At 45.5% G+C, this 26,286-nt stretch overlaps 1 protein-coding gene across 4 annotated transcripts in view; it reads right to left on the reverse strand.

Annotated features, from left to right (window-relative positions):
* LOC144121901 (rifampicin phosphotransferase-like) overlaps positions 1–26,286 on the reverse strand; it is a 212,446-nt gene that overhangs the window by 75,552 nt on the left and 110,608 nt on the right. For all 4 annotated transcript variants that reach the window (XM_077655346.1, XM_077655347.1, XM_077655345.1 and 1 more), the window contains 3 exons: positions 21,722–21,826; positions 5,870–6,028; positions 3,832–3,966 (listed from right to left, as the gene is read on the reverse strand). In XM_077655346.1, the coding sequence (XP_077511472.1) occupies positions 3,832–3,966; positions 5,870–6,028; positions 21,722–21,826 (399 nt within the window). The remainder of the gene's footprint in view (positions 1–3,831; positions 3,967–5,869; positions 6,029–21,721; positions 21,827–26,286) is intronic.

The raw sequence follows: 26,286 nt of genomic DNA on the forward strand, positions 1-26,286 counted from the left end.
ACGAAATGTGCGGTTTCTCATGAGACCTTTGGCGGCAGTGTGATGTTCTTTATTTGATTGTTCTTGTCGTATTTTTTTCATATTTATGTCATTATTTTTTTGTGATCCTTTCCTCACATCGACCTTATGTAAACAATATGTATTCTTCTTACATCTAGAATACGATCCTTCGTGAATTAGCGTTGCATTGTGCCCTTCATTGATGACTAGAGTTAGCAGGCACTTTTACCCACATTTCTTTCTTTATTTATTTTTCTTAGACATTTGCCTAAGAGAGGGCTGAGTCTAAAGGCTTGGTATCGCCTGAAGAGGCCTCAGCCCCCTGGGCATGACAAAGAGGGAAAAAATTTATACATATATACATACATATAACAATGCGGCTGGGTGGCACACATACAATATCATTGGTCAAAACACAAACGCATACACTGCATACAAGATACACAAATATACATGTGTAAAAGGAAAGGGCACTCAACGAGAAAATTGCACTATAAATGTAGAATGAGTATATTTGCGAAAAAAGCTGGGATAATCATCATCATCATCATTATCACCATCAGCCTGAGTACACCAACTGCAGGGCAAAGGCCTATAACATAATCATCGTAATCAGCCCGACTACGCCCACTACAGGGCAAAGCCTACCCCATGTCTCTACAATTAACTTTGTCCTCTGCCAGCTGCGCCCACTGTATGCCCCCAAACCTATTAATCTCATCCACCCACCTAACCTTCTGCCGCCCCCTGCGACGCTAGCCTTCTCTTAGAATCCACTCCGCTACCCTTAACACCAGCGGTTATCGTGCCTTCGCATGACGTGCCCTCCCCAAGCCCATTTCTTCCTTTTGATTTCGACTAGGATATCATTAACCCGCATTTGTTCCCTCACCCACTCTGCCGGCTTCCGGTCTCTTAACGTGACACCTATGATTTTTCTTTCCGTGGCCCGCTGTGTTGCCCTTAACTTAAGCTGAACCCTTTTCGTTAGCCTCCACGTTCCTGCTCGTAGGTGAGTACCGGTAAGATACAGCTGTTCTACACCTTTCTCTATGGGGAGGAGGAGGAGGAGGACTTTAATGGAAGAGGAGAGGTCTGCCTGGTTGTCGGCCTGGCATGGTCCTCCAGGTATATTGAGGGATATTGGTAAACAGCCATTCATGATCTGAGAGAACCTGCCATATGCGCTCCACCCCATTCTTGTCCTTCTAGTTTATTTCCCTCTCATGATTCGGATCAGCTGTCACTACCTCCTATAAGTCGACGTATTCCTTTACAACTTGCAGCACCTCGCTACCAATTGTGAACTGGTGTTCCCTTGCTAGACTGTTGAACATTACTTTCGTTTCCTACATGGTTATTTTTAGACCCAGCGTTCTGCTCTGCATGTATAACTCATTGATCATGATTTCCAGTTCACCTCCTGAGTGACTCAGCAAGGCAATGTCATCAGCGAATCGCAGATTATTTAGGTAGTCTCCATTTACTCTTATTCCCAACTGTTCCCAATTCAGGCCGCGGAATACCTCCTGTAAACAGGCGGTGAAGAGCATTGACGAGATTGTGTCTCCTTGCCTGACGCCTTTCATTATTAGAATTTTATTACTGACTTTATGAAGGACTATAGCAGCTGTGCAGTTGGTCTATATATCTTCCAGTGTTTTGACATAAGGCTCTTCTACACCCAGGTTCCGCAATGCCTGTATGACTGCTGAGGTTGCCACTGAGTAAAATGCTTTCTCATAATCATTGAAGGCTATATGTAGGGGTTGGTTATATTCTGCGCATTTCTCTATCACATTATTGATAGTGTGAATATGATCTACTGTGCAATATCCTTTCCCAAAGCCCGCTTGATCAATCGGTTGATTAAAGTCTAAAGTTGCCCTGACTCTACTAGCGATTACCTTAGTAAATACCTTGTAGGCAACGGATAGTAAGCCGATTGATGTGTAATTTCACAACATTGGCGTCTCCTTTCATAAGAATTAAGGCAGTGTTTGCTTTCTTCCAAGTTTTTGGTACGGTCGAGGTCATGAGGCATTGCGTATATAGGGTGGCTATTTCTAGCACAATATCCCCTCTGCCCTTCAACAGACCTGCTGTGACCTGATCTTCAGCGGCTGCTTTTCCCCCTTCCATTGCTCCTAAGGCCGTATTTATATATTTATATCCTCTTTCGTTACTGGCGGGATGACGCTTTACTGTGCACTACTGTATCTCTCATTAACGCTCTGATTACATTCACTACAGTACAGATTTATGTAGAACTCATCAGCTGCTTTACCTATCTGATCCATATTACTAATGACATTGCCCTGCTCGTCTCTTAACGCATACATCTGGTCTTTACCTATGCATAGTTCCCTCTGCACCGCTTTTAGGCTACCTCCGTTCTTAAGAGCGTGCTCGATTCTCCCCATATTAAACATCCTTGTGTCGGCTACCTTGCGCTTATTTATTAATTTCCATGACTCTGCTAGTTCTAGTCTGTCGGCAAGGTTAGACGCCCTCATGCTTTGGCGTTTCTTAATAAGCTCTTTCGACTCCTGCGATAGCTTGCCGGAGTCCTATCGAACCGTCCTACCGCCTACTTCTACTGCACACTCCGTAATGGTAGCTGTGAGATTATCGTTCACTGTATGAACATTAAGATCGTGTTTCTCAGTTAAAGCTGGACATCTGTTCTGCAGCGATATCCTTAATTTCTCTATTTTCCTTCTCACCGCTAACTCTTTAATTGACTTCGTCTTTACTAGCTTCTTCCATTCCCTCTTCAAGTCTAAGCTAATTCGAGACCTCACCATTCTGTGGTCGCTAGATCGCACGTTTCCTATGACGTCCACATCCTGAACGGTCCAGGTTGACCACATGGTGTGAAGTCGATTTCATTTTAGTCTTACCAATGGGGCTCTTCAAGGTCCAGTTCCTCTTTTCACTTTTGAGGAAGAAGTTACTCATGATCAGTTAATTATTTCTATCTGCGAACTCTACTAGTAACTCTTCCCTGTTATTCCTAGAATCTATCCCATAGTCGCCTACCACCTGGTCGACAGCCTGCTTCTTGCCCACCTTCGCTTTGAAGTCGCCCATCAGTACAGTGTACTGTGATTTTGCTTTGTTCATTGCTTATTTCACGTCTTCATAGAAGCTTTCAACAGTCTGGTCATCATGGCTGGATGTAGTCGCGTAGGCCTGTACTACCTTCAGCTTGTTAAGCCTAATTACGATAGCTGCCACTCTCTTTAATACTATAGAAATCCTCTACGTTGCCAGCTATATGCTGATTAATGAGGAATCCCACACCTAATTCTCGTCTATCCGCTAATCCGCGATAACACAGTATGTGGCCGTCCTTTAGTACTGTATACACCTCATGCACTAAGCCCTACGACATCCCATTTAATACCCGCTAGTTCCTCGAACAGCACCGCTATGCTAGCCTCACTACAAAGGGCCCAGCGTTAAACGTTGCCAGGTTCAGATTCGAATAGCGGCCTCTGCGGAGCCAGCGATTCTTAGCACGCTCCTCTGCGTCACAGGTCTGACCGCCTTGGTCAGTTGCCCCTCAGCCGCTGTGGACTGAGGGTCAAGGATTAATTGGTTTGTTCATAGAAGGTTCTATGGGGAAATACGGTAGCCTATACCCCTTCGCCAAAAGAAAAAGCGTTAGCTACCTCTTTAAAGCGTCATTTCTGGCGCTTGCAGTTCTTTAAACTTTACCCTATTTGGTAGTACTGCCTTGTTTTCATGTTTGGACAAGTTCGAGTGGATATATTTTATGAAGTCAAGTACAGTTCGTAAATCAGGAATATTTGGCACACTTCATACCTCACGGAGGTGGGGCAGGCTGCGGCCGATGTAGTCGTATATCTCGGATGCCGTCCTCATTCCATCCGCAGATAGGTGGAGGTCTGCAGCTCTTTCGGCAACTTCTTTTAATCCCTTGTCCACAGTAAGCAGCATCTAAACGCGACAAGAAAGTATAGAACATATTTAACAAGCAAGCGTATTTAACAACCCAGGATGCTCGGTATAAAATGTGATTACGTCGAGGGTTGAGAGTAGTGCGGAATCTCGGAGCCTTAAAGGTCAACTTGGGCGGGTGTCTGGGCTACTGGGGGAGGCCGCGCTGAGGAGGCTGAGGCGGCGGGATTTGGCCCCGCGACCTTGGTTACAGAAGCCTAACACAAAGCCCATGAACCAGCATGGCGAGTTTGCGACGTCTTCAATTACTCATTCTCCCAACTTCGCTTTTTTAGCCGCGGCGCCCCTGACTAAAACGCTGTAGCACATTCCTACAACACTTAAAGTTTGTATCCGCGGTAACTAACAATATCAGAATGATACTACCTCTAATCGTCGTCTGTTTTTTGAGCACAGGTAGAGACACCTGCATACCTGCATTCCGCGTAGTAGTTGTTGGCACTGTCGGCGTGGTCGGCTTAACACGCCACATGAGAGATCACAGGTCACGCTGTTATCTGACAGGTAATAGAGAGTTATAGCATATCGTTACCGTGTTTACGTTACCGTTTACCGGACCCGGCAAGCGACGTCTGCGCATGCGCCGCCACTTACCGGTCCGCAAACACTTTACGGAATCCCTTTTAGCGTTGCGGAGAGTTAGCGTTCGCTTGTAAACGAACATGTCGGCGCCCTGCACAGCCGCTTCAGACCAAATACAGCACCGCCGCCGCGTTCTTCGGCGCCATTTCTCGCTATACATGAAGGCATTCGCTTTTAATGTGCAAACTCTCACTCGTACGTTGAGGTTTGACTAACAACTAGGCCATGTTTGTGAGATTATTTGCCGATTTTTGAGCAGTTAAGCCTGACTATATGTCGTGTACATAGCCAAATAGCGGCGACTACACTGCCGGTCTTCAGTTTCGTGCCCGATTTAACATTTTTCTATATTTTCGTTATTTTTTCCTCGAAAAAAAAGACTGGTAATTCTCTTGGTATATTCATCAGTAATTGCAGAAAATAAAAAGTTTCTCCGGCCCGGTGTTGGCGCGCTTTGACTTACTGCCACTAAATGGCGCCACAGTGTTCACATCCAAACACATAAAGAAGCGACGTTGCGGTACAGCGAACAGGTGTCGTAGTTGTGCTTGCGCATACACATCGCAACGTGCGCTGTGTATGCAAGCTTACTCAGGTCTACGTAGTGAAACTGTCAACTGGCCAGGGCAGGCAAATGTGTCTAGCTTCACGCGTGCACATTTGAAAAGCCGCTGAGTCGGCTGTTAGCTGAAGTGGAGTCGGTACGTCTTTATATGCAGAGAAAAAGATTATTAAAGTGTAGCATTTCACTTCATAGAAATGATTGCAATGCATCCGTGTTTTTATAATTAAAAGCTGGGCATCTGCCATCATCATCACTCGTTTTAGCCCTACGGTAACTTGTTACGGGACAGACGGTACGCTAAAACGTCTTCTGTCGTGCGCCGCGCTAACCGGAAAATCCGGCGTCCGGTAACAGGTAAACGGTAACGTAAACACGGTAACGATATGCTATAACTCTCTAATAGCTGAGCGAAACGCCAACTGCCATGGCAAGGGCGCAGGAATGCACAACCGGAAGTAGGCTGCCATGGGAGGGTCCCGGAAGGTGTCTAGAAGCATAACAAGCCATCTTCCAGCCGTGGCATGAGGAAACGTGAATTTGTTTTGTAATTTTCTCTGTTAATCGCTGGCAGCACAGGGTTTTATCGGCTTACCGGGCACTGGAAACGCGAACACAGCGCTCTGAAAAAATCGTGTTCACGCACTGTAGTTTCCACTACTACAGAGATCTTAGCCGGTATTTTAGGCGCGTTATTTCAAATGTTCCACGTCCTAAGCTCCGAAGAACGCCGCGTACCTTCGCGGTACAATACAACTGCCGAGGCACTTTCTTCTTTTCCAAAGCCCTGAATCGCTTCACTCCAGCTCGAAGCTCGTCGCTGGAGTCCCGTCCCATGATGCTGTACAACATCCCCTTTTGAATAATGCTGGAGTCAGAGCCAGGGCTTCGATGGCCCTGAAAAAGAAAACCTTTTGTTTCAGTACTTGCTAACAAGGATGTACTAGGCAAAATGTGTACCATCATAATTAGCTTTTGCAATTTTCCAGGAATAACAACAGGGAGGAGTACTATACCGTATATGCAGCTCCTACCGAGAAGTCACTTAGCAGATGAGCACAGGCAAGAGCTACGGCGAAATGTGATGAATAAAGCGAAGTCGTTTTTGACGGAAGTCGCCGCGGAAATTTGTAGCGGTCGCTTGGGTACACGTAACATAGCTGTGTAGTGCGATTAGATTCGCGGAACGGAGGTTCCCAACGCTGTTCGTGAAGAATTTTATCCGCCGAGAGAAATATATAGAGCAAGAACAAGTGTGCGAACTCGAACTTCATTCACTGAAAGCAGTGTCATGAGTTTCATAAAGGCAGCTCAACTGAAAAATCGCGACCGTCACTTCATGTGAAAGAGTTCAGAAGTTACGGAAGATGGCTTTGTAATGTGCTGCAAATTACAAAGAGTTGACAAAAAAGGTGTGGAGGATACGTAACGGCACTGACAATTTGTAAGTTTATTCTGAAAGACTGTGAATGCCTAGAGTTTGTGCAACGCACACAGGAGAGCGGCAGCTCGTAAGCCGACGCAACCACTATCAAAGAAACTACGGCGCACAAGACAAGGCGAGGGAGGAAGAGGCGGCACACACTGCGCTGTACGTGTGGATTCTCTATTCTTGATCCTGTTTTCTGCACAGTATGGTGTGCTGGGGCTTCTGATTTTTCTCGACTGTATTAACGACTTACGCAATGGGTTTTATTCACGCATTAACCATCTTGTAGATGTTTCTAATCTATATTAACTATAAACCAACGCATCTACCATAAAACGTTCTCATGTTTGCCGGCGATTGCGTCACATATCGCACAATAATCAACATATCCCATCAAGCAGCTCTTCAAAATGATCTTAATCACGTCCATTACTGGTGTGACCAATGGCTCGTGAAGGTAAATACGAACAAACTCCTGCTGCTTCTCCTGATCTGTGGCCTGCCGGTTCCTGCCGCTGTTCCTGACTTTGACCTTGTTGTTGTTGTTGCCTTGGTTACATGGCACGCTTGTTGCCTCCTCTGGACTCCCTCTACTTTCTTCTACGGTGAGGCCGTTCCACGTGATGGGTTTTGGCCAGGTGTTTTTTTTTTATTGCTGTACCGATAGTTATATTCAATGTCCCCTTAGGCCTCGTGCAATGTCTTTAGCTTCCCCAGGTGGGGGTCGGGCTCCCTGGTTCGCCCGCCTGCCGGCCCAAAGTTTGCCCCTGGATTCTTTCGGTCGGAATGGAGTCAGTGACATCCCAGTGGCGCTTATACCCATTCGATACGGGGCCCTAAAATTGAAAAATTACAAAATAATTCAGGAGCAGCTGAAGGCTGTTACCAGCCGTCAACTGTAAATCTCTGAAGTGCGCCCTTTCGGCCGTAGGGTCATTCTGTGCCTTTCCTCGGATGTGCAGTGAGTGTCGGAGTTCCTGCACTGCACATCATTCACATCATTTCCAGTGAAGCCTTTTATTCCAGAGCAACTCGCGTTGTTCAAAAGGTATCATCCGCGGCGTGAACCTATCGGCCTCTCCTCCGGAACTATTTGACGGCTTCCAGGACGCCGGCGTTGGCGTGTTATCAGTTTACCGCTGTACCAGAGATGCCAATGGCTCATGTGTGCAGACAGAGTCTGTGATTGCAACATTTGCAGGATCCTCTTGCCCGTTTGAGCTTAAGCTTTCGCCCATTGTGTACCGAGTCGATCCGCTACATCCTCGTTTTTTGAAATTCAGGAATTGCTGGCGCTCTGGTCATAGCAGCAAAGCTTGCAAATCTGCGACGCGTTGCCGACTGTGCGGAGAGAACCATTCCGCAGACTTCTGGTCATCTGAGGGTCCCATTTGCGGTTTCTGTGGCGGCATTCATCCGGCTGATGATGCTGGCTGTCCCAAACGTTCAGATGAGCAGAATGTTCTCGACATTATTCAGCAGAGAAGGTGCTCTAGAGCTGTTCCTTATACACAATTAGACAGGAAGAGGCAGTCTTATGCGCGTCTTGCTAGGTCATCTGGGTCTTAGGCAGCGGCGTTGCTGACAAAATCTGTGGTGTCAGCTGTCGAGAAGGCGCTGGCAGGTGTTGTGGACTGCATGTTGACTGCCTTCAGTGAAGCTCTATCCCAGGTCATTTCAAGTCAGGTTGCTCATTCAACTGCTGGCCTTCCCGTTTCCTCAACTAGTCTATCCCATAGCCTCTCTGGTGTCTCTCCCCCGGCTCTTATTCCTGCTGCGTCCTCGTCTGTACCTGTACATGGTGCCGGGGATACCAGTCTCTCTACCGTTCGCACTACGGACGTCGAGATGGGGAATCCTTCCCAGAAGCGTCGAGCTCCTTCCTCTCCGTCGAAGTCTGCCGTCCCAAGCAACATGAGCAAGAAAGGTTCCTTAAGTAATCCACATAAAACTGATGTGTTAAAGGAGGCTGTCAGATCCTCTCTGCTTCTACAGTTACGATGGCGAGATTAAAAGTACTACAGTGGAATTGGCGTTCAGTTGCCTCTTCTTTTCACGATTTACGGAACCTTGGCCCACAACTTGACCCAGACATAATTTTACTTCAAGAAAATTCGCTTACTCCTATTAAGTCATTCTCTCTGAAAACTTTTCGGGTATTCCGAGCCGATCGCAATTGCGACCGGGGTAGTAACTTGTTAACATTAATTTCCTCTCAATTTTTTCATCGGGCGCACGTGTCACACCAAATTCAAAGACCTGACTGCGACTTGTTGGCTGTTGATATCGCAATATCACAGTGTGCTCCCCTTACCGCTGCTAATGTTTAGTTTCCTTCAGGTGTCCACAGCACAGAACATTTAAATATTGGCCGCCGCGGTGGATCAGTGGTGACGGCACTCGTCTTCTGTCCCGAAAGATGCAGGTTGGATCCCGGCCGCGGCGGTTGAATTTCGATGGAGGCGAAATTTTACAGGCCCGTGTACTGTGCGTTGTCAGTGCACGTTAAAGAACCCAAGGTGGTCGAAATTTCCGGAGCCCTCCACTACGGCGTCCCTCATAGCTTGAGTCTCTTTGGGACGTTAAACTCTCACAAATCAAATCATTGAAATATTCTTGTGCGGTCTAACAATAGAGTAGTGATTGTTGGTGATTTCAATTCTCATCACGTAATTTGGGATTTTCGTACCGATGTATGTGGGCAACTTCTTTTGTCATGGATGTCGGCAAGGAACGTGCGTTGCTGTAACAGTCCAGGAGTGACTTTCATGCGTTCCGATACTCGATCAGTCATTTACTTAACTTTGGCAGTGAACGGGGTGCAGGCTTCTTCGTGGTCTACAGTGGACTGTGGTGCTTCCAGTGATTACTTTCCGATAACTTTCACCATAGCAGCTTCTCCCCTAAGGGCGACTGCTTCTCCACAAAAATTCGTAAACCACACACATTCCAAAAAACTTGTGCAATCCTCTTTCTCCTCTTTTGCGGCATCTGATAACTTGGATCGCGCTAACCACGTTCTCTATTCCGTGTTAGGGGCCTTTGAGCGTTCCGTGCTCACGGTTCAATCTACGGTCAAATACAAACAGCCCTCCCTGTGGTGGAATGACGACTGTGAGAGAGCATTTAGACTTAGAAAAGCTGCAACGAAAAACCACTCTCATAACCACTGCCCGCAGAATCGGATCAATTACAAATTTTTCGCGGCTTCATTTAAAAGGACCATTGGTAAGGCGGAGGAGGAGTACAAGGCGAATATAACGTTATCTAAAAAGCCCAAATAACCGCAAAGGTTTGTACCGATTCATGGAACGCAACCATAATACGCCGTCCTCTCATGTTACACAGTCAGTGGTGTTGGCACCCCAGGATGCAAAAAAAACAACTTGACCAGATAGCACAAGGCATTGTTCTACGCTTTCAAGCGCGGTTGGTGGTTCAATTCATCCTACCTCCTCCGCGCGCAGACTTCACTGCGGTTACGCCCTCTGAATTATTTTCCATTGTTACTGGCCTCAAACCTGCAGCTCCTGGATGCGATGGGTTCTCTATCAGTATGTTCAAGTCTCTTGCAGAAGAATTTACCTCTGATGTATTGCATATTGTTAATGTGTCCCCGGAGAAAGCTTAGCTCCCTCCTCATTGTAAAATTGTGGAAAATTGCGAAAATAATCTTACTCCTCAAAGATACAAAGAATGGTTTTGTAATTGATAACATTCGGCTGACTTCCTTCGTGTCTAATAAAGTTAAACTTATTAAACTTATTGAACGCATTGTTCACAGCCGTCTTACAGATCACGTTCTTGCAATACAAGCCTTCAGTGCTTCCCAGATAGGGTTTCTTCGGGGGTGCTCGGTTTGGACTGCACATTTAGATTTGGAAACCAGAATTAGGGTTGCAATGAAGAAGAAAGAGGTCGCGGCTTTAGTTACTTTGGGTATCGCTAATGCATATGACAGCGTAGCGCATTCAATACTATTGAACAAGCTTGACGAAATTCGGCCGCCTTTTTATGTTCTTGCATGGGTGCAGGAATTCCTTAAAAATATACGTTTCTTCTGTTCTGACGGTTCATTCATTTACGAAACTTTTTCACATACTAAGGGTGTGCCACAGGGATCGTTACTGTCTCCTTTGCTTTTTGACATACTTATGCGGGACATACCAATTCTGGTTGACATCAAAGTGTATGTGTATGCGGACGACATCGCCTTTTTTGCTTCTGCTCGAAGACATTCATTCACTTTGCCAGCTATTGCACGCCTACCTCAATGCCCTGGAAGTATGACTGGGCAAGTTACATTTAATTCTCAACGTGAACAAATCTTCTGTTCTTGTTTTTTCTCCAGCGTCCCTTCTTTATATCTGTCTACTGTATTATGATGCCCAAATCCCGCAAGTTGAGTCCTGAAAGTACCTAGGTGTAATATACGACCCTCATCTAGACTGGTGACCTCATATCAGAAGTATAGTCCTCAAATGTGAGCGAGCTCTCTGTCGCCTGACGTGAATCAGCAATAAGAAATTCGGTATGCGCAGAGACACTTTCTTTTTCTATATAATACTTATGTAAGACCAATTTTAGAGTTCGGTTGTGTTCTGTCCTCCTTTTATCCTAGACACAGAATTCAACCTCTGGTTCATTTGGAGAGGCGCGCTCTATGGCTTGGCCTGGGTTTACCAAAATCAGTGGCAAATTGTGTCCTCTTTCTGGAAGCCCGCATACGGGACTTGGAACTCGCGCTTCCAGCTTCTCACAGTGCGCACATTCTTATGGGGACTTGAGCCAATGCCTGGACTGGCTCCTCCAATTTTTTTGACTAACCCAGCTTTGTTTCTTGACAAGAATTGGCTGCTCTACAAACTGCCTCAATTTGTGTTTACTGAGCACCTCTTGTCTAGAATTGCAGCCTCGAATAGGTCCGTGCACTGCGTCAGCAATTTGCAGGCTGCACCAGCTGTTTGCTTCGACCATACGCTGCCGCTATATGCAAAGCGCTTATCTGCCAATGGGCTAAACGGTCTCTTGGAGGAATATCTGTTCCAGTATTCGAGCCATGCTGCAATTTTTACAGATGCCTCCCTGCAAGGCGAAAAGGCAGTTGTAGGTGCTTATTCCCACACACTAGATTGGAGTTATACTATCCGGGTCTCTGATTATACACCAATTTTCGCTGCTGAATTTCTCGCTATTGGTTTGGCCCTTCAAAACGTTCCCCGCAATATTTCTCAAGTTATCATTCTCCCGGACTGCCTCTCAGTCTTGGCGGCACTAGAAAGCTCGGCAACTAGTCTCTTGTACCAATCCCTAATGTACTTTGTGCCACGTCATGTCCTAGAGGTGCGCTTTCAGTGGATCCCAGGGCACTGTGGCATTACTTCAGATTCGATGACCGATCTCTTAGCAAAATCAGTCATCAATGGGTCTGTTGCCGATGTCGTTCCGAACCTCACCCTGCTGACCATGTCCCGTTATGAACGCTACCAAATGCACCAGTACCTAAGCCATGAGAACATCCTTGGTAAAGAGGATTTCGAACATTTAAAATTTCCATGGAACATACGTTCTTGCACAACAAGACAATGCGAGGTTTCCATGACGCTGTAGCGCTGCAGGATTCCTCGCCTTAAACCACATTTATGCCGTTCTGGGTTCACGCCGTCGAATCTATGTGCGTCATACGGAGGCGTTGAAACCATAGATCATTTCTTCCTCTACTGCCGGCGGTTTGCAAGGCAGAGAATTCAGTTTTTGCAAAATACCCTCGCTTAATTAGGGCTGCCGTTTACTCTGCCCCTCCTCCACTCCTTCGGTGCAACTGTCAAAGGGGATGCCAGTAGGCTGGTGTGTCAATTTCTTCAAAAGTATATTATTAAAACCGGGAGATTTTTGTGTTAACTTCTCAATGTCTTTACTTACGTGTCAAAATTATTTTCTTTCTCATTAATTGTTTAAAATTTAGTTATTCCACCCACACAGCTTTATTTCCTCGATTTCCATTCCGATTTCCGCAAGATCCCTCAAAATTCTTGGTTTTCTTTTTCTCTCAGACATTCCTCTGCATTTATGAGCCGCTTGAGATAAACCTAGATGAGCTTTTTCCTGTTTGGATCCGCACCACACCAAACCCTGGCCAATCCTGCACCGTGTGTATGTACCATCGTATGTAAGGCGAAAACAACAACAACAAACGCAATCTTGTCTACTTCCACCGCCGCCAACAGCCCCTCGTTTTTATCTACGCTGTCCTCAATTCTGCTATAGAACTTGTACAATATTATAAATACCTTGGCGTTACCTTAAGCAGTGATCTTTCCTCGCGCACTCCTATCACTAACGTCATATCATCGGAAAACCGATCTCTTGGATTCCTGAAACGTCATGTATGTCATGCACCACCGCACGTGAAACTACTCGCCTATATGTCACTCATCCGGTCTAGGCTAGAATATGTATCTCCTATCTGGCATTAGCATCAAACTTATCTAGCGAACGCCCTTGAAGCTTCGCGAAATCGTGCTGTAAGATTCATTCACTCCGACTACTCTTTCAATACAAGCGTAACAGCATTAAAACTTCAGTCCGAACTGTTGAACCTAAGCACTCGTCGTCATTTAGCTAGCCTTTGCCTCTACCATAACATATTTCACAGTCCGCTTAATCATCCCCCTTACCTAGCACCTCTTTCACGCATATCCCACCGCACTATGCATACTTTTTAATGTTTCTCGACCGCTCACTAGAGCCACTACGTTTGCTGACTCATTTTTCCCCCGAACAGCTATCAGTGAAACGGCCTCCCCCACGTCACTGCTGTCATCACCTGCCCTTCGACGTTTGCGACGAGTGTTTCTCCTCACATTCAAAAATTGTGATCTTTACCTGTCATATGTAACGCAACCCCTATGTAATACCCCAAAGGGGTCTTTAAGGTAATAAAACCAAACGAAACGAGACTGAGTTATACACCACAAAATTAGGATTAACTGTGACGTGGTACCACTTCGGTGTGATATTAATCATGCTTTTGATTGGGCTGACCTGGTAAAAATAGAACTCCGTGTAAACAAATGTAAATGCATGCCTGTTTCTCGTTGTAATACAGCACTGCCTGCATGCAATCTTAATAACAGTAGCTGTGAATCTACTCCCGTTGCATACATTTAGGCGGATATAGTTCTGATCTTTCCAAGAACACGCGTACAGCTCACGCAACCCACAACGCCCATCACATGCCAAGCCACACACGCCGCATTTTTATTTCTCTGCTAGCCCCGTTAAATTACGTCTTTATTAGTCTTTACCTCACCCTAATCCATAATATGCATCGTCTATCTGGGATCCCACAAACTCGAATCCGCACAAAACCATGACGCTGGATTCAACCTTTCTAATTATCATCTTATGTCTAGAGTCACCGCTATAAAAGCAATCTCTAAACCACTTCTTTCGCAACAAAGAGAAAGCTCGGACCTTGCTTCTTTTATAATATACATTACCAAAATCCCTATAGTTAAGAACAGATTACTAACGCCATTATATGACGTCTAAGCTTACATTGAGCATCGTCTTAAAGGTGACATACCATCATGCCAAACGAAATATATTTTACTTCATTCATCCCCAGGGAGTCAGCAAGTTCGATTCGCCTTGCTCGGTTTGTGGTCGAAGTATGTGAAATATATAATGCTTCTCTAACCTACTGTCATGTTAAGCGCATATAATCTTGAAATCTGTACAATCTGCGCCAATTTTTTGCTCATTTTCTTGGTTCAATCGAAACTTTGCCTATTCATATGTCTTTTTTTTTCGTCCTACGTAATACTGTTGCTTTTTTGTGCATTTTTTTCTTCTCTGCGGTAGTGTTCTTTTACACGTTTGCAAGTTTAACATTATGCCTTGCCACTTTATATATTTAGGATGTTTCACTCTCTAGACTGCCTTTATTGCTGTTTCCTTTTATCAATTGCTGTTGTAACATGCTCAATAAAATTTCGCCGATTTCTTCTTCTTTATTTCGATGAAAGGGGCACTGATGACAAGTGCATAAATTTTTTGTTAGCAAAATCAGATAGTTCTACATATCGTGGCTCTCTTGCGCTTGTCCGCCATTCTAAACTCGTTGTCATTCAAATATTATCCCGCCATGCTGATTCAAACTCGGGACTTTCTGATGACGAAATACCCGAAAAGTAAAGTAAACGGGCACTCCGTCACTGATCACGGTGAGCGGAGCAGCCTAGCAGCAGCCGAAACAATAACTACCACCGGAAGGACGTTGAGGCCTCTATCAGCCGCCAATAGCGTCAGCATTGTTTCGTTTACTTTTGCACCACCGTTACGATGGATTCCGTTCCCGACAACAAAATTCCCTCAAAGAACTGTGGGCTGCACTCCAGCGACCTCAACCACACACAGCTTGCGATGCTTTAGAGGGTTGAGGCATCGGGTCTGGCAGGACAGTCCGAGCGCCGATGCCGAGGAGTCGGCAGCGTCGGTAAGAAGCCAAGCTACTGGTGCGGCGGTTGCCACCGCCGAGCCACGCGAGGAAGTGTTCTCAGTTGGTGTTTGTTCGCAGACACGCGTTCACACGTACACACAAATGTGAGTTCACGTACTGAGGAATATACTCGTCAGCACCCACAAGGGGGAGACAAGGAACCGACAATTTTATCTGATTTAGCATGGCCGCTAAAGTCTTCAGTCACCAGGAACTCCCATTTTACACGATAACGTGGGTCAATCAAACGCGCCTAAGGTAATCAGCACCCATGCTATAGATTCCTTTTATGTATAAGCTCGAACGGAAAACTCTGTCGTTTATGTCTAGCGGATTGCAGGTATTGAAGTGGCTGGTGGTCGCACTGAATGATAAACGGTTTCACATACAAATAAACGTGGAACTTCTGCACCGCCCACACTGCAGCTAAGCACTCACGCTCAATGGTGGAATAACGTGTTTCTCTGGGCAGTAGATTGCGACTGGCATAGGCAACAGGATGCAGCATGTTGTCGCTACAAGTCTGCAAGAGTACTGAGCCAAGTTTTGTTGTTCGGGCACCTGTACGAAGAATTAATATCTTCGATAGTTCGGGTGCTTGCAGGATGGGCGTATCATTCAGTTTCTTCTTGAGGATGGTGAATGCGTTTCCGTGCACCGGTCCCCATGCGATAACATTAGGTCATCCATTCTTGTTGAGATCAGTCAAGGGCTTGGCAATCTCAGCGTACTGCGGAATAAACTTCTGATGAGTAGAGGCTTGATACGTATGGACATAATTAAATACTTTAATAATAGTTCTCGTAGCGCCGGTTATGCTAGCCACAAGTGTTTTCTTCATAGCAGTTGAGTGCTGAGGCATGAAGGTCATCAGAAGAGCACGTAGCAGGGCACTTGGAGTTCCTCTGCTGCTCCGCACTGGCGCGTCCAAAACGAAATCACATGGTCACGCAAAACGCACCGCCGCAAAGCACCAAAACATACCGAAGCACAGCCAGCTGCCTGTTGCGCGCCAAGTGCAGGTTTGCTTTGGCTTCCAACATACAGGTCGTCTTTTTTCCATGTTTGTCGTGAAATAAGAGTTCGCTAGCGGTTTCAAAACAAAACTTATATGCTTCATTACTGATTAAACACCTACCCCCTGCATGCGCGTTTGTCAGTCTATGAGCTCCGAGAGGTTTTCTTTGGCTACTTCATCATCACGATGCACTTGCGAGTTTGCCCTGTGGCGGCGATACCTGTATTTTAGTTGTTTGCTCTTTTCTACTTTACAACACTTGTTTTCAGTAAGAGCGGCCTTTTTGTGGTTATTAGCTGGTGCTCTACCGATACAAGCCTACTTCAATTTCTCCTCGTTGTCTCTTTAATCCCTTTGGTCCTGAGAGTAACGAGAGAAATAAGCAAAATGAATAACTGGTTATAACAGAAGGGAACGTTTTTAATGTTGAACGGCAAACACTTTTACTCTATGCAGGTTAAATTTGCCTATATAATTACGTACAGAACGTAAAATAAAGTAAGGCAATATATTGCGCATTTGGAGATATTAGTAGGTGACATTTCGCATGAGGGTCGTCACAAATTCTGAGGCCCTGGGAAATCATACAATATTTATAGTCCGCACTATTTCCTTAGAACTTCAGGTCTTGTGGTAGGAAACATCGCAGGAGTCACACAAGTGAGCCGCTAGAATCCTCTGAGTACCAACAGTACGCAAACCTGTTCCTTCTTACCGAGATAATAATTAGGGGTGGGCAAATACTCAAAATTTTCGAACAGCGAATTGGATAATCGCCAATTCAATACGTCGCACAAATCAAACACTGCATGTTGCAGGATTTGCGAACCGAGTGTAATACGTTGCGAAGTTTTGGAATTCATTTCATAGAGTTGGCACAAAGTTCGAATAATAATAATAATCTTGATAATATTAATAATGCTCTATTACTATGAAAAAATACAGTACATAAATTCAGGCCTGCAAAACCCATTGATGGTTTGAGCGGCAATACCTGGCAGGCGGCAAAACCATACACGGTAATAAACATGCAGCAGTGAAACGCGAGTACAGGAAATTAAATTAAAGTAAAATGATTATTAGAATTTAGACAATCTTTGTGAAAAGAAACTTCCAGTGAACATAGATAACAAAGAACAGAGCAAATGTGTGCCCGCAAATAACCGTGCTACAGGTAATTGTACCCCAATAAGGTTTGCCTGGTACAAATGGATTGAGCGTCGACAAACGCAAGCAATACAAGTAACCAAAGAAGCAAAATAAGCCTTTAAAAACAGATACGCATTATCAATTTTTTAACTTGTATTTCGTTTTCATATAAAAAGTGCTGGGAGGTAATTTATTTAAGTAACTTGCAACATAATTGTCGCGTGTTCTATTGTCGTATCCTGTTTAACAACGAGGTCTCCAAAAACGTTTTTTGAGCCGTAAGCAAAATCACTAGATTAAAATTCATTTAAAACAATCGTATGCATCAAAAAATCATTGAAATTTGGCATCGAAAGTATTTTGACACGTTATACGTCAGCATTCAGGCTCAGATCATGTGAGATGTTCTTTAAGAGGCAGCGCAGTATAGCATTTATTCGGTTGTGCCAGCGAGCACAGTGCCCGTAAACTATTACTCCATATCGCAATACACTACATCGTAAAGCGTGCGCTATTATAGTCCTTACCGTTAATGGCATGAAATATCTTATATTGCACAGTAGGCATGATACGGCGCGAAGTTTTTTACAAACGTCAGCAAGGTGTGTGTTACAAGAAAGGTCGCTGTCAAGGTACAAACCCAGATACTTTACGACAGATGAATACTGTAATGGTCTAGAAAAGCAAGATAAACAATGTGACCAATGCAAAGCGAGAGCATAATGAAGGGGTACCTTCTTAAAAGGGTCATGGAAAAAGATTAGTTGTGTTTTAGATACAATACTACTAATTGGGTAATTTCGAAACCAGCCATTAGCTTTCGTGGCCGTAGAAGAAATCGCACCATAGTAGCTGATGGGAGAAGCTAAAATAACCGTGTCATCGGCGTATTGATAAAGCGAAACAGGTATCATGGTATGGAGGTCATTTACGAAAATATTAAATAATAACGGACTGGGTATTGAACCCTGCAAAGTCCCAGCGTTAACACTTGAGGGTGCGCTACGAATTAGCCCAACTGAGACAATATCACGCCCATCTCGAAGCATATCTGCCAACAACGAGCAGAAGGCATCCCGAAATCCTAACAAGAAGAGCTTCTGTAATAACAGTCCATGATGAACACTATCGAAAGCATGGCTAGAGTCAAGAAGCAGCGCAGAAGCAACTTTAATATTAACAAAAGCTGCATTCAACTAATCGGAGAAATCTTCCAAGATGGTGTGGGTGCTTTTCCCCTGCCGAAAATCATACTGAGTAGGCAAAAATATATGCTTATCAACAGAACATGTCAGAGTTGACAATAAATATTCTTCTAGAATTTGAGCAATACAAGTCAAAATTGAAATCGGACGATAATTTTCAATCTTCTTACGCCCACAACTTTTATGAACAGGTATAACTATTGCAATGTGGATTTCACCGCTACGCCCGTTTTAGGCGCCGTAGCTTCCTGACGACTGGTTAAAAAATGACAGGTCATGATCTGGAAGAGCAAGGTCTGAATGCGCAGCAAGCAGTTGACCACACTAACGAATGCTAGGGTAATTACTGAAGCACTGTTACCACTGCTACCACCGTCTTGTTCACATCGCATCAATAGTTCTTCTGGTGCTACCAAGTCAAGGTGAAATTTCGGGTGGTGAGCCGTGACAAACCTGGGTGTGGTAATGTCAAGACACGCCAAGGTATAGCGCATTTTACATGGTCCATGTCTGGCCTGAGGCCGATGCGAACGGGCGACACGCTGAGGTTCCATAGGCGAGCGCGCGGTAGCTTTCCATGATGACAGCGGAGGCGGAGTTTGTATACGACATCCTCTTTCTATTCGCTTACGCCACACGCCACCCATAATGACGAGAAAGTTCTGTTAATACTGCTGCTGCCTTACCGTGCAGACCATGGTCACATCTATCCATCAAGTAACACGACACTCGTCGTGGCTCCATATGACGTGCGTTTTCTTCTTAGTCTGCATGCGATCAGGCAGACTCCAATAGCAGTAATGCATTGTGACTCTGACGTCCGGCCAGTGTGCAATTATTTTGTTGCGAATGTATGTAAGCTGCGTGACGCTCTCAGGAGCCAAGGTTTTTGCGATGAAGTTGAAGTGATGGATGTCCTTGTTAAAATGAAAGTCCAGTAGTTGTGACGTCGAACCAGCTGAAGCAAGTGCGGTGCTTCTGTACTGCCCGCAACAGGCAATAAAAAAAAGAATTCGTCGTGGCTATGAGGTTCCGTAGTCTCTTCCCACCAGAAAATCCTGGGTTCTAGTCCGATTCGTAATAGTTCTTTTTTTCCGCAATTTTTCTCTTTGTGTGACGCAGAAGGACGACGCACAAATCGTTCATCGCCGCCAGTACGCTGGCACATTAAAAGAGGACCCATAATACACGTACTTCACTTTGAAAATTTGACGACGCGGCAGAGTTCACGGAGGCGCCGAAAATCGCTGCCTCGCCGCCCGATCTCAGAGGCTATGGTGGAGAAGTACCTCGCGCCCCTCTTATTTACTGAGACGCGGTGTTAGTTTTCATGCGACCCTCATCAGTAACAACAAACCATTTCCCTTTGCATGCAGCATGACAGTCACAGATTTAATGCAACGAATTCGTGCTGCTTCCTCCTTGTGGTTTCACGTTTTCTGGAAGCAATAGCTAAAGCTACATACGCTATAGCGCCGTACTGCAGAGCCGCCGCTACGGTTTCGCTGTTGCGCGCGCTGTTTGCCTTTTTGCGAATAACCGCGTACGTAGCGAACATCCGTCGATATTTCGACTTGTATTTTATTAGATTTGTAGCTACACAATTCTTATTCGATGCCGTCTTGAAAAAAGTGTTGTTCGTACATATTACGAAGTGTTGGGGGTTTCCCACGGTGTACGAACGCGCAACTACTTCCTAACGCATGTTACCAATACTATAAAGTTTAAATGACATAGAAATAGGAAGTCGCCGAAGCACTGTGTTGCAAACTATTGACTGGGCGAATTTTTTTCCCTAATTAAAATACACAAGCTCGGTGACGCCGATATCAATAGGTGCATCAGACGTCACCGTTATAATCGGTGTTTTAGGGTGCTAGCTCTTAACGGCCAAGCTTCCATGATTTCACGACGTTTCGCATGGTTTCGCGAGAGTGCCAGCTCCGATTGTTTTTCAAAGAGCAGTTACATTTATACGGCAACTGCCGTTAACGATAAATATCAAAGAGACGAAAACTTATACTCCCAGCACAATTACGATAGTCGGTAATAAATTGTTACAGTGCAGCTTTTGTGGGTTGTTTTTACGATTCAATGAAGGTTTACAATTTTGTATGCGTATTTGCACTAATTTAGGTAATAAAGCAAGTTTCACAGCTGGATCTAATCGACGTTGACGCTGCACATTTGCTTCGGCAGCGCTGACAGCAGGATCCTGGCGGCGCCGAGGCTCCAGTCTTGCGTTACCGAGTATCGTTACCGTCATGTGAGTTTTTACAGTTGGTGTACAATTCCGCACTTGCGATTACCAAAATTGTGCCCCCTCAGCACTTCATCAATAGCTTCCTTCACGGTGCCGTAATATTTTGCTGCCTTGCATGGCTGCTCCTGCCCCTTTCTTATGAACTACTCATGCCCTACACAGACTAGCACACAGTGTTTGAGGGGGGTTTCAGAGCGGTTTGGGGAGTCTTATGTCCGCGGGCCGCACTCGGTGACAACGAGGGTCGCGTGAAGCTCGCGGCGCCACCTGTGTACGCGGGTTGGTGACACGATCGCGGAAGACCTTGCGCGTGGTAACGTGAACACGGGTGCGCGCGTATCCCGTCCGAAGATGACAAAAGTGCGAGGTGCGTGCAGAGGGCGGTCACGTGGTCTGCTACGTCACCACCAACGATGCTTACTCGGCAGACGGGCCATAAGCAGCTGCACTGTAAACACCCCTAACGTATATCACCAGTAGATGACAAACGAAGCTTCAACACCTTCAACTTAATAGCCTGAGGGGAGGTAGGGAGATATGGAATGTTGGACATTTTTTTCAGATTGTTATTCTGAAGGGCAAGTGATTTATGCCAGCAGGTCATTTGCAATGAAAATGTGAGTTCTTAATCAAATATGTGCATCATCCAGTTTCTACCTTCCGTATGTCTTCCCGAACTATTACATTCGACCGAACACGCACCAACCACTCCGCCAAAGTGGCATAGCAATGTAAATTGTATTCCTTAGGAAATACTCAATATATGTCCACAGAATAAGTATTAAACTTGCTATTCTTTCTCTTTTGTTATTTTAATCAAAGTCTATGTAACTCATTCGCGAACGACTGTGAATCTCTTGGCTCCATAACAATTTTTTCAATGCCGCACTCTGCCCACTTTGTCTACTGTGCTCAATTAATCCACAGGATTTAAGTTTTCATTTCGAAAGCCTTGGAAGTAAGCGCGTTGGTTAATTTTTTTCAGTCATCGCAGCGGCTTAAGTTTTCAGTTCAGATACTTACATCAGACAGCCACAAGAAGTAGTTGTATCGGTATACCGGTATCAAAAAGGGCAAGTACTGCGTAGGGTCGGGGTTGTATGCAAGCACTGGCGTCCTCCCGATGTTCTGTGATGTAAAAAGAAATAAAACACAAGTGGTTAACCTCAGCATCTCTGATTGTCTTGAGTGCAATGCTGAAACAACCAGCGACTAAACTCTCAATATCAAGAAGCTTATCGCTGAAGCCGGCCACTTCACGCATACTCGGATATTCAAGCCAACAAATTATTCGCATTTCAACAGAAACAAGAGGCACCGAAAACACTGAATAGGAGGAAAGAAATAAGTGTTCAAACTAGACAAGTGCATACATGCTATCTTGAAGCTTGTTCTCACAAAAAGACATGATAGGTCACGCTCTGCAAGAGCAAGGTTTGAATGCGCTAGCAAGCTGTTGAGCACAATGACGACTACTTGGCTTTTTTAAAGCCGCTGTAAACACCTTTTATTTGCTCTTTACTTCTGCTGAACCACCACCTTCACCGTTTTGTTCACAGCGCATCATTCTGCTTGTTTTGTTCCTTTTATTTGCAACAGTGGCATGTTTAAGACACTTTTTTTAGAGACGCCAAGGTATTGCCCATCTTTCCTGGTTAATATTTGGCGCGAGGCCGATGCGACTAGGCGACGCGTGGAAGTTGCATTGGCGAGCTCGCGGCATCTATCCATGACGTCAACAGAGGGGGAGTTTGTATACGTCTTGAAAGAAGTTAGGACGGCGCTAAAACGACAAAGACAAAGAGGCACGAACACAACAGGACGGGCAGTTGCAAGTTGGCGCCCGTCCTGTTGTGTTCGTGCCTCTTTGTCTTTGTCGTTTTAGCGCCGTCCTAACTTCTTTCAAGATATGAACCAACTAGCCCAAATCAAAGTACTTCTTGTATACGTCGTCCACCTGCTGTTCGCTTACGCAACATAAGATAACGTCAGGGAAAGCTCCGCCGCATGGAGGAAGGAAAGAATTTATGAGAGGCGATTATGTCACATCTTTTGAAGCTGAACGCGAAGAATCCCTCCTTCTCTCCCAACTCCCCTCCGTCACCCCCCCCCCCCCCCCCGTCCCTACTTGGCTGCCGTCTCAGCAAGCTGGCGCATACGCAGCAGACAATACAGCAGACGACGTAGCTGTGCCCAACATTACTACTGGCTGCGCCGTCGGCAAAACCTCCCTGTAGACTTTTTGGCGAGCAGCTCGGATAGCGAGGGCCTTTCCTGGGCATTACTTCCTCAATTCCGCCGCCACGGCGGCCACCTTGAAGCACAGACTATGTTCACCTCTATCTATTACACAACATGGCCCTCGTCGTGGCTATGAGATTCCACACTCACTTCCCACAAGAAATTCTTGGGTTAGAATCGGACCCGCAATACTTCCTTTCCTGGAGATTTCTTCTTTGTATGACGCAGAAGGACCACACATATATCCCAGGAATCGCTCACGGCGGCAAGTAATGCTCGGGCCTCGAAACGTGCCGCCTCTGAGTATTACAGGTTTCGGCGGGTCGTTACAACTACATAATAAATATGAAGATAAAGACACTACTTGTTTTCTTTATTAAGATTATCTAGATCTAGAGCTCTAATCAACACTGTTGATTCTTGGGCTGGTTGCTTCAACATATTGATGAAGGCGGCAGAGCGCATTTCGCGGAACTGAGCAGACGAGACATCACAGAGTGCTGACCACACAGAAAGGACCCACGACACATGCAGAAGCGCCCTTTGTACTAGAAATGAATTTCTACAGTACAATATGTCGGGCGAGTTGGTTTATGACTTCCATATCTAAAGCGCGTTTGACTGAACTGAGGAGAAGAAACACGACACAGTGCTGACTGTTAGTACCACATATGGCAAGGATCCACAACACAAACAGAAGCGCCCTTTGTACTAGACATAAACTTCCACAGTACAATGTGTCGGGCGAGTTGGTTTTCGACTTCTATAACTAAAGCGCATTTGACAGAACTAAGGAGAAGAAACACAACACAGTGCTGACTGTTAGTACCACATATGGCAAGGATCCACAACACAAACAGAAGCGCCCTTTGTACTATACATGAATTTCTACAGTACAATATGTCGGGGGAGTTGGTTTACGACTTCCATAACTAAAGCGCATTTGACAGAACTGAGGAGAAGGAACACAACACAGTGCTGACTGTTAGTATCACATGGAAAGGATCCACAACACAAGCAGAAGCGCCCTTTGTACTAGACATGAATTTCTACAGTACAATATGTCGCGCGAGTCGGTTTATGACTTCCATATCTAAAGCGCATTTACCGGAATGAGGAGAAGAAACACAACAAAGTGCTGACTGTTAGTACCACATGGAAAGGATCCACAACACAAGCAGAAGCGCCCTTTGTACTAGACATAAATTTCTACAGTACAATATGTCGGGAGAGTTGGTGTACGACTTCCAGAACTAAAGCGCATTTGACGAAACTGAGGATAAGAAACACGACAGAGCGCAGGCAGTACCGCATGGAAAGGATCCACAACACATGCAGAAGCGCCCTTCGTACTAGACATAAACTTCCACGGTACAATGTGTCGGGCGAGTTGGTTTACGACTTCCTTAACTAAAGCGCATTTGACAAAACTGAGGAGAAGAAACACAACACAGTACTGACTGTTAGTACCACATGGAAAGGATCCACAACACAAGCAGAAGCGCCCTTTGTACTAGACATGGATTTTTACAGTACAATATGTTGGGCGAGTTGGTTTACGACTTCCATAACTAAAGCGCATTTGACGGAACTGAAGAGAACTGAAGAGAAGAGAGGCAATCAAGACATGGAACAACTCAAAAACTGAAAAGATAGCGCGGGGCGCCCTTTTCTATGAACCATGGCAAATCAGGTATTGTCTAAGAACCGCATCTCCGCATCAAATAATGTTACAGAGGGTTGGCTGATGCACGCGCTAATTTTCTTCTTTATGGAAAACGCTTCCATAATCTCTCTGGTACGCTGGTCCTTGGGCAGGTACAGTACCTCGGTTTTCTGAAATATTGCCTTACAGTTCTTTTTATCTTCGCACTGAGCGTATTGTTTAGATACATCTGACGATGCTTGTTCCTTCTCTTTTAGGCGGATATTTAAGCAGCGCCCGGTTTGTCCGATATACACCTTTTGGCAAGTGGAAGAAATCTGCTACACCACCGAAAGCACATAATCCACAAACCTTGATCTGTGCCGCACCGAACACGGGAAGGGGTGCATTTTTTTCTTCAGTTCTTGGACATCTGACCCAGTCATCGGACAAAGCCGTTGAAGCTTTAGGCGCTGAGGTTCTTTTGCAGAAAAACGGATACAGTGTGTTGCCAAGTGTAGCGCTCGGACACAATTGTGCGAAAGGGGATACTCGGTTTGTGTGTTTTTTTCGGCAAAATACATGTCCAGACTTGAAGCTGGAGCTTTCTTTACACTAGAAGCAATCGAGATGAGGTTACACTCCGTTAGCGTTTCGACTGCACGGTCCCTTACTCGTTCACATTTTACCTTAACCTATTAAAAGTTCTCAATTGCCGCTCTGGCTTCCCGCGAGTATGATGCCTCGTGGGGCACAACGAAAAAACTTTGCTTATCCGACACCATAAGGCGCAATTCATTCTCACTGAGGAACGTAACCGAAGGTCACAGGTTTTTAGAGTTCCGTGGCCTACCTACAGTTTTCGTCAATACGCCATCGCACTGAACCACACAGCGATGACGGCCTTCCTCGGTAACGCGGCGGGCAATGTTTTTCCCCAGAGCCGCCTTTTCTGGCGGAGACAAAACCGGTTCAAAGCAGTACTTGGGGCCAAGCTTCAGCAATTCCCTGCACTGCTGCGGAATCTGGGCACCTCCCAGAGGAAGGACGTCCAGGCTGGCACCTACCGCCCGATTCTTCTTCGGGAGGTGGGGACGTACAGAAGCCCACAGGAACTCGATGGTCTGGTCCGCAGTCTTCGTCCAGTCTCTAAAAGCTCGTGCTCAACGCCGGTTATCACCTTCCTTGCCACAGGCAATACGTAGGCAGGCCTTCGAGAAGCGGGCTTGCCGACACCATTCCGAGCGTAGCATGCGACACATTCTTCTCGAGTGTTGAACCTTTATGGAATGGCAGGGGACAATTTTCTTGCAAAAACAGGGTGTGTGTGTGTACCGGTTTTCGTGTAGCCACGATACTCAGTAGTATTTTTCTAGCAAAAGTAGACGCAGCGATCAATGAAAATATTAACGGTCGTGCTTTTAAGATCTGGAGATATGTAGATGACTTTCCGGTACTAGTAAATAAAGGAGGGCACGCAAGGAAAGCGGTTGATGTGTTGAAAGTGTTTAAAGAGAACGCCATGGGTCTAAGTTTCACATTCGAAATGCCGGAAAAAGATGAACTTCAGTTCCTAGATTTAAGACTGATGTTCAAGGAGGGCCACACTTGTTGTGTCAATAAACCACGCTCCGAAAAACTGATACTGAACTTCTGTTGCGGGCACACGAAACTGGTAAAAAACGGCATAGCCCTCTCCTAC

The sequence above is a fragment of the Amblyomma americanum genome, chromosome 2, assembly GCF_052857255.1.
Source record: "Amblyomma americanum isolate KBUSLIRL-KWMA chromosome 2, ASM5285725v1, whole genome shotgun sequence".
Classification (NCBI taxonomy): domain Eukaryota; kingdom Metazoa; phylum Arthropoda; class Arachnida; order Ixodida; family Ixodidae; genus Amblyomma; species Amblyomma americanum.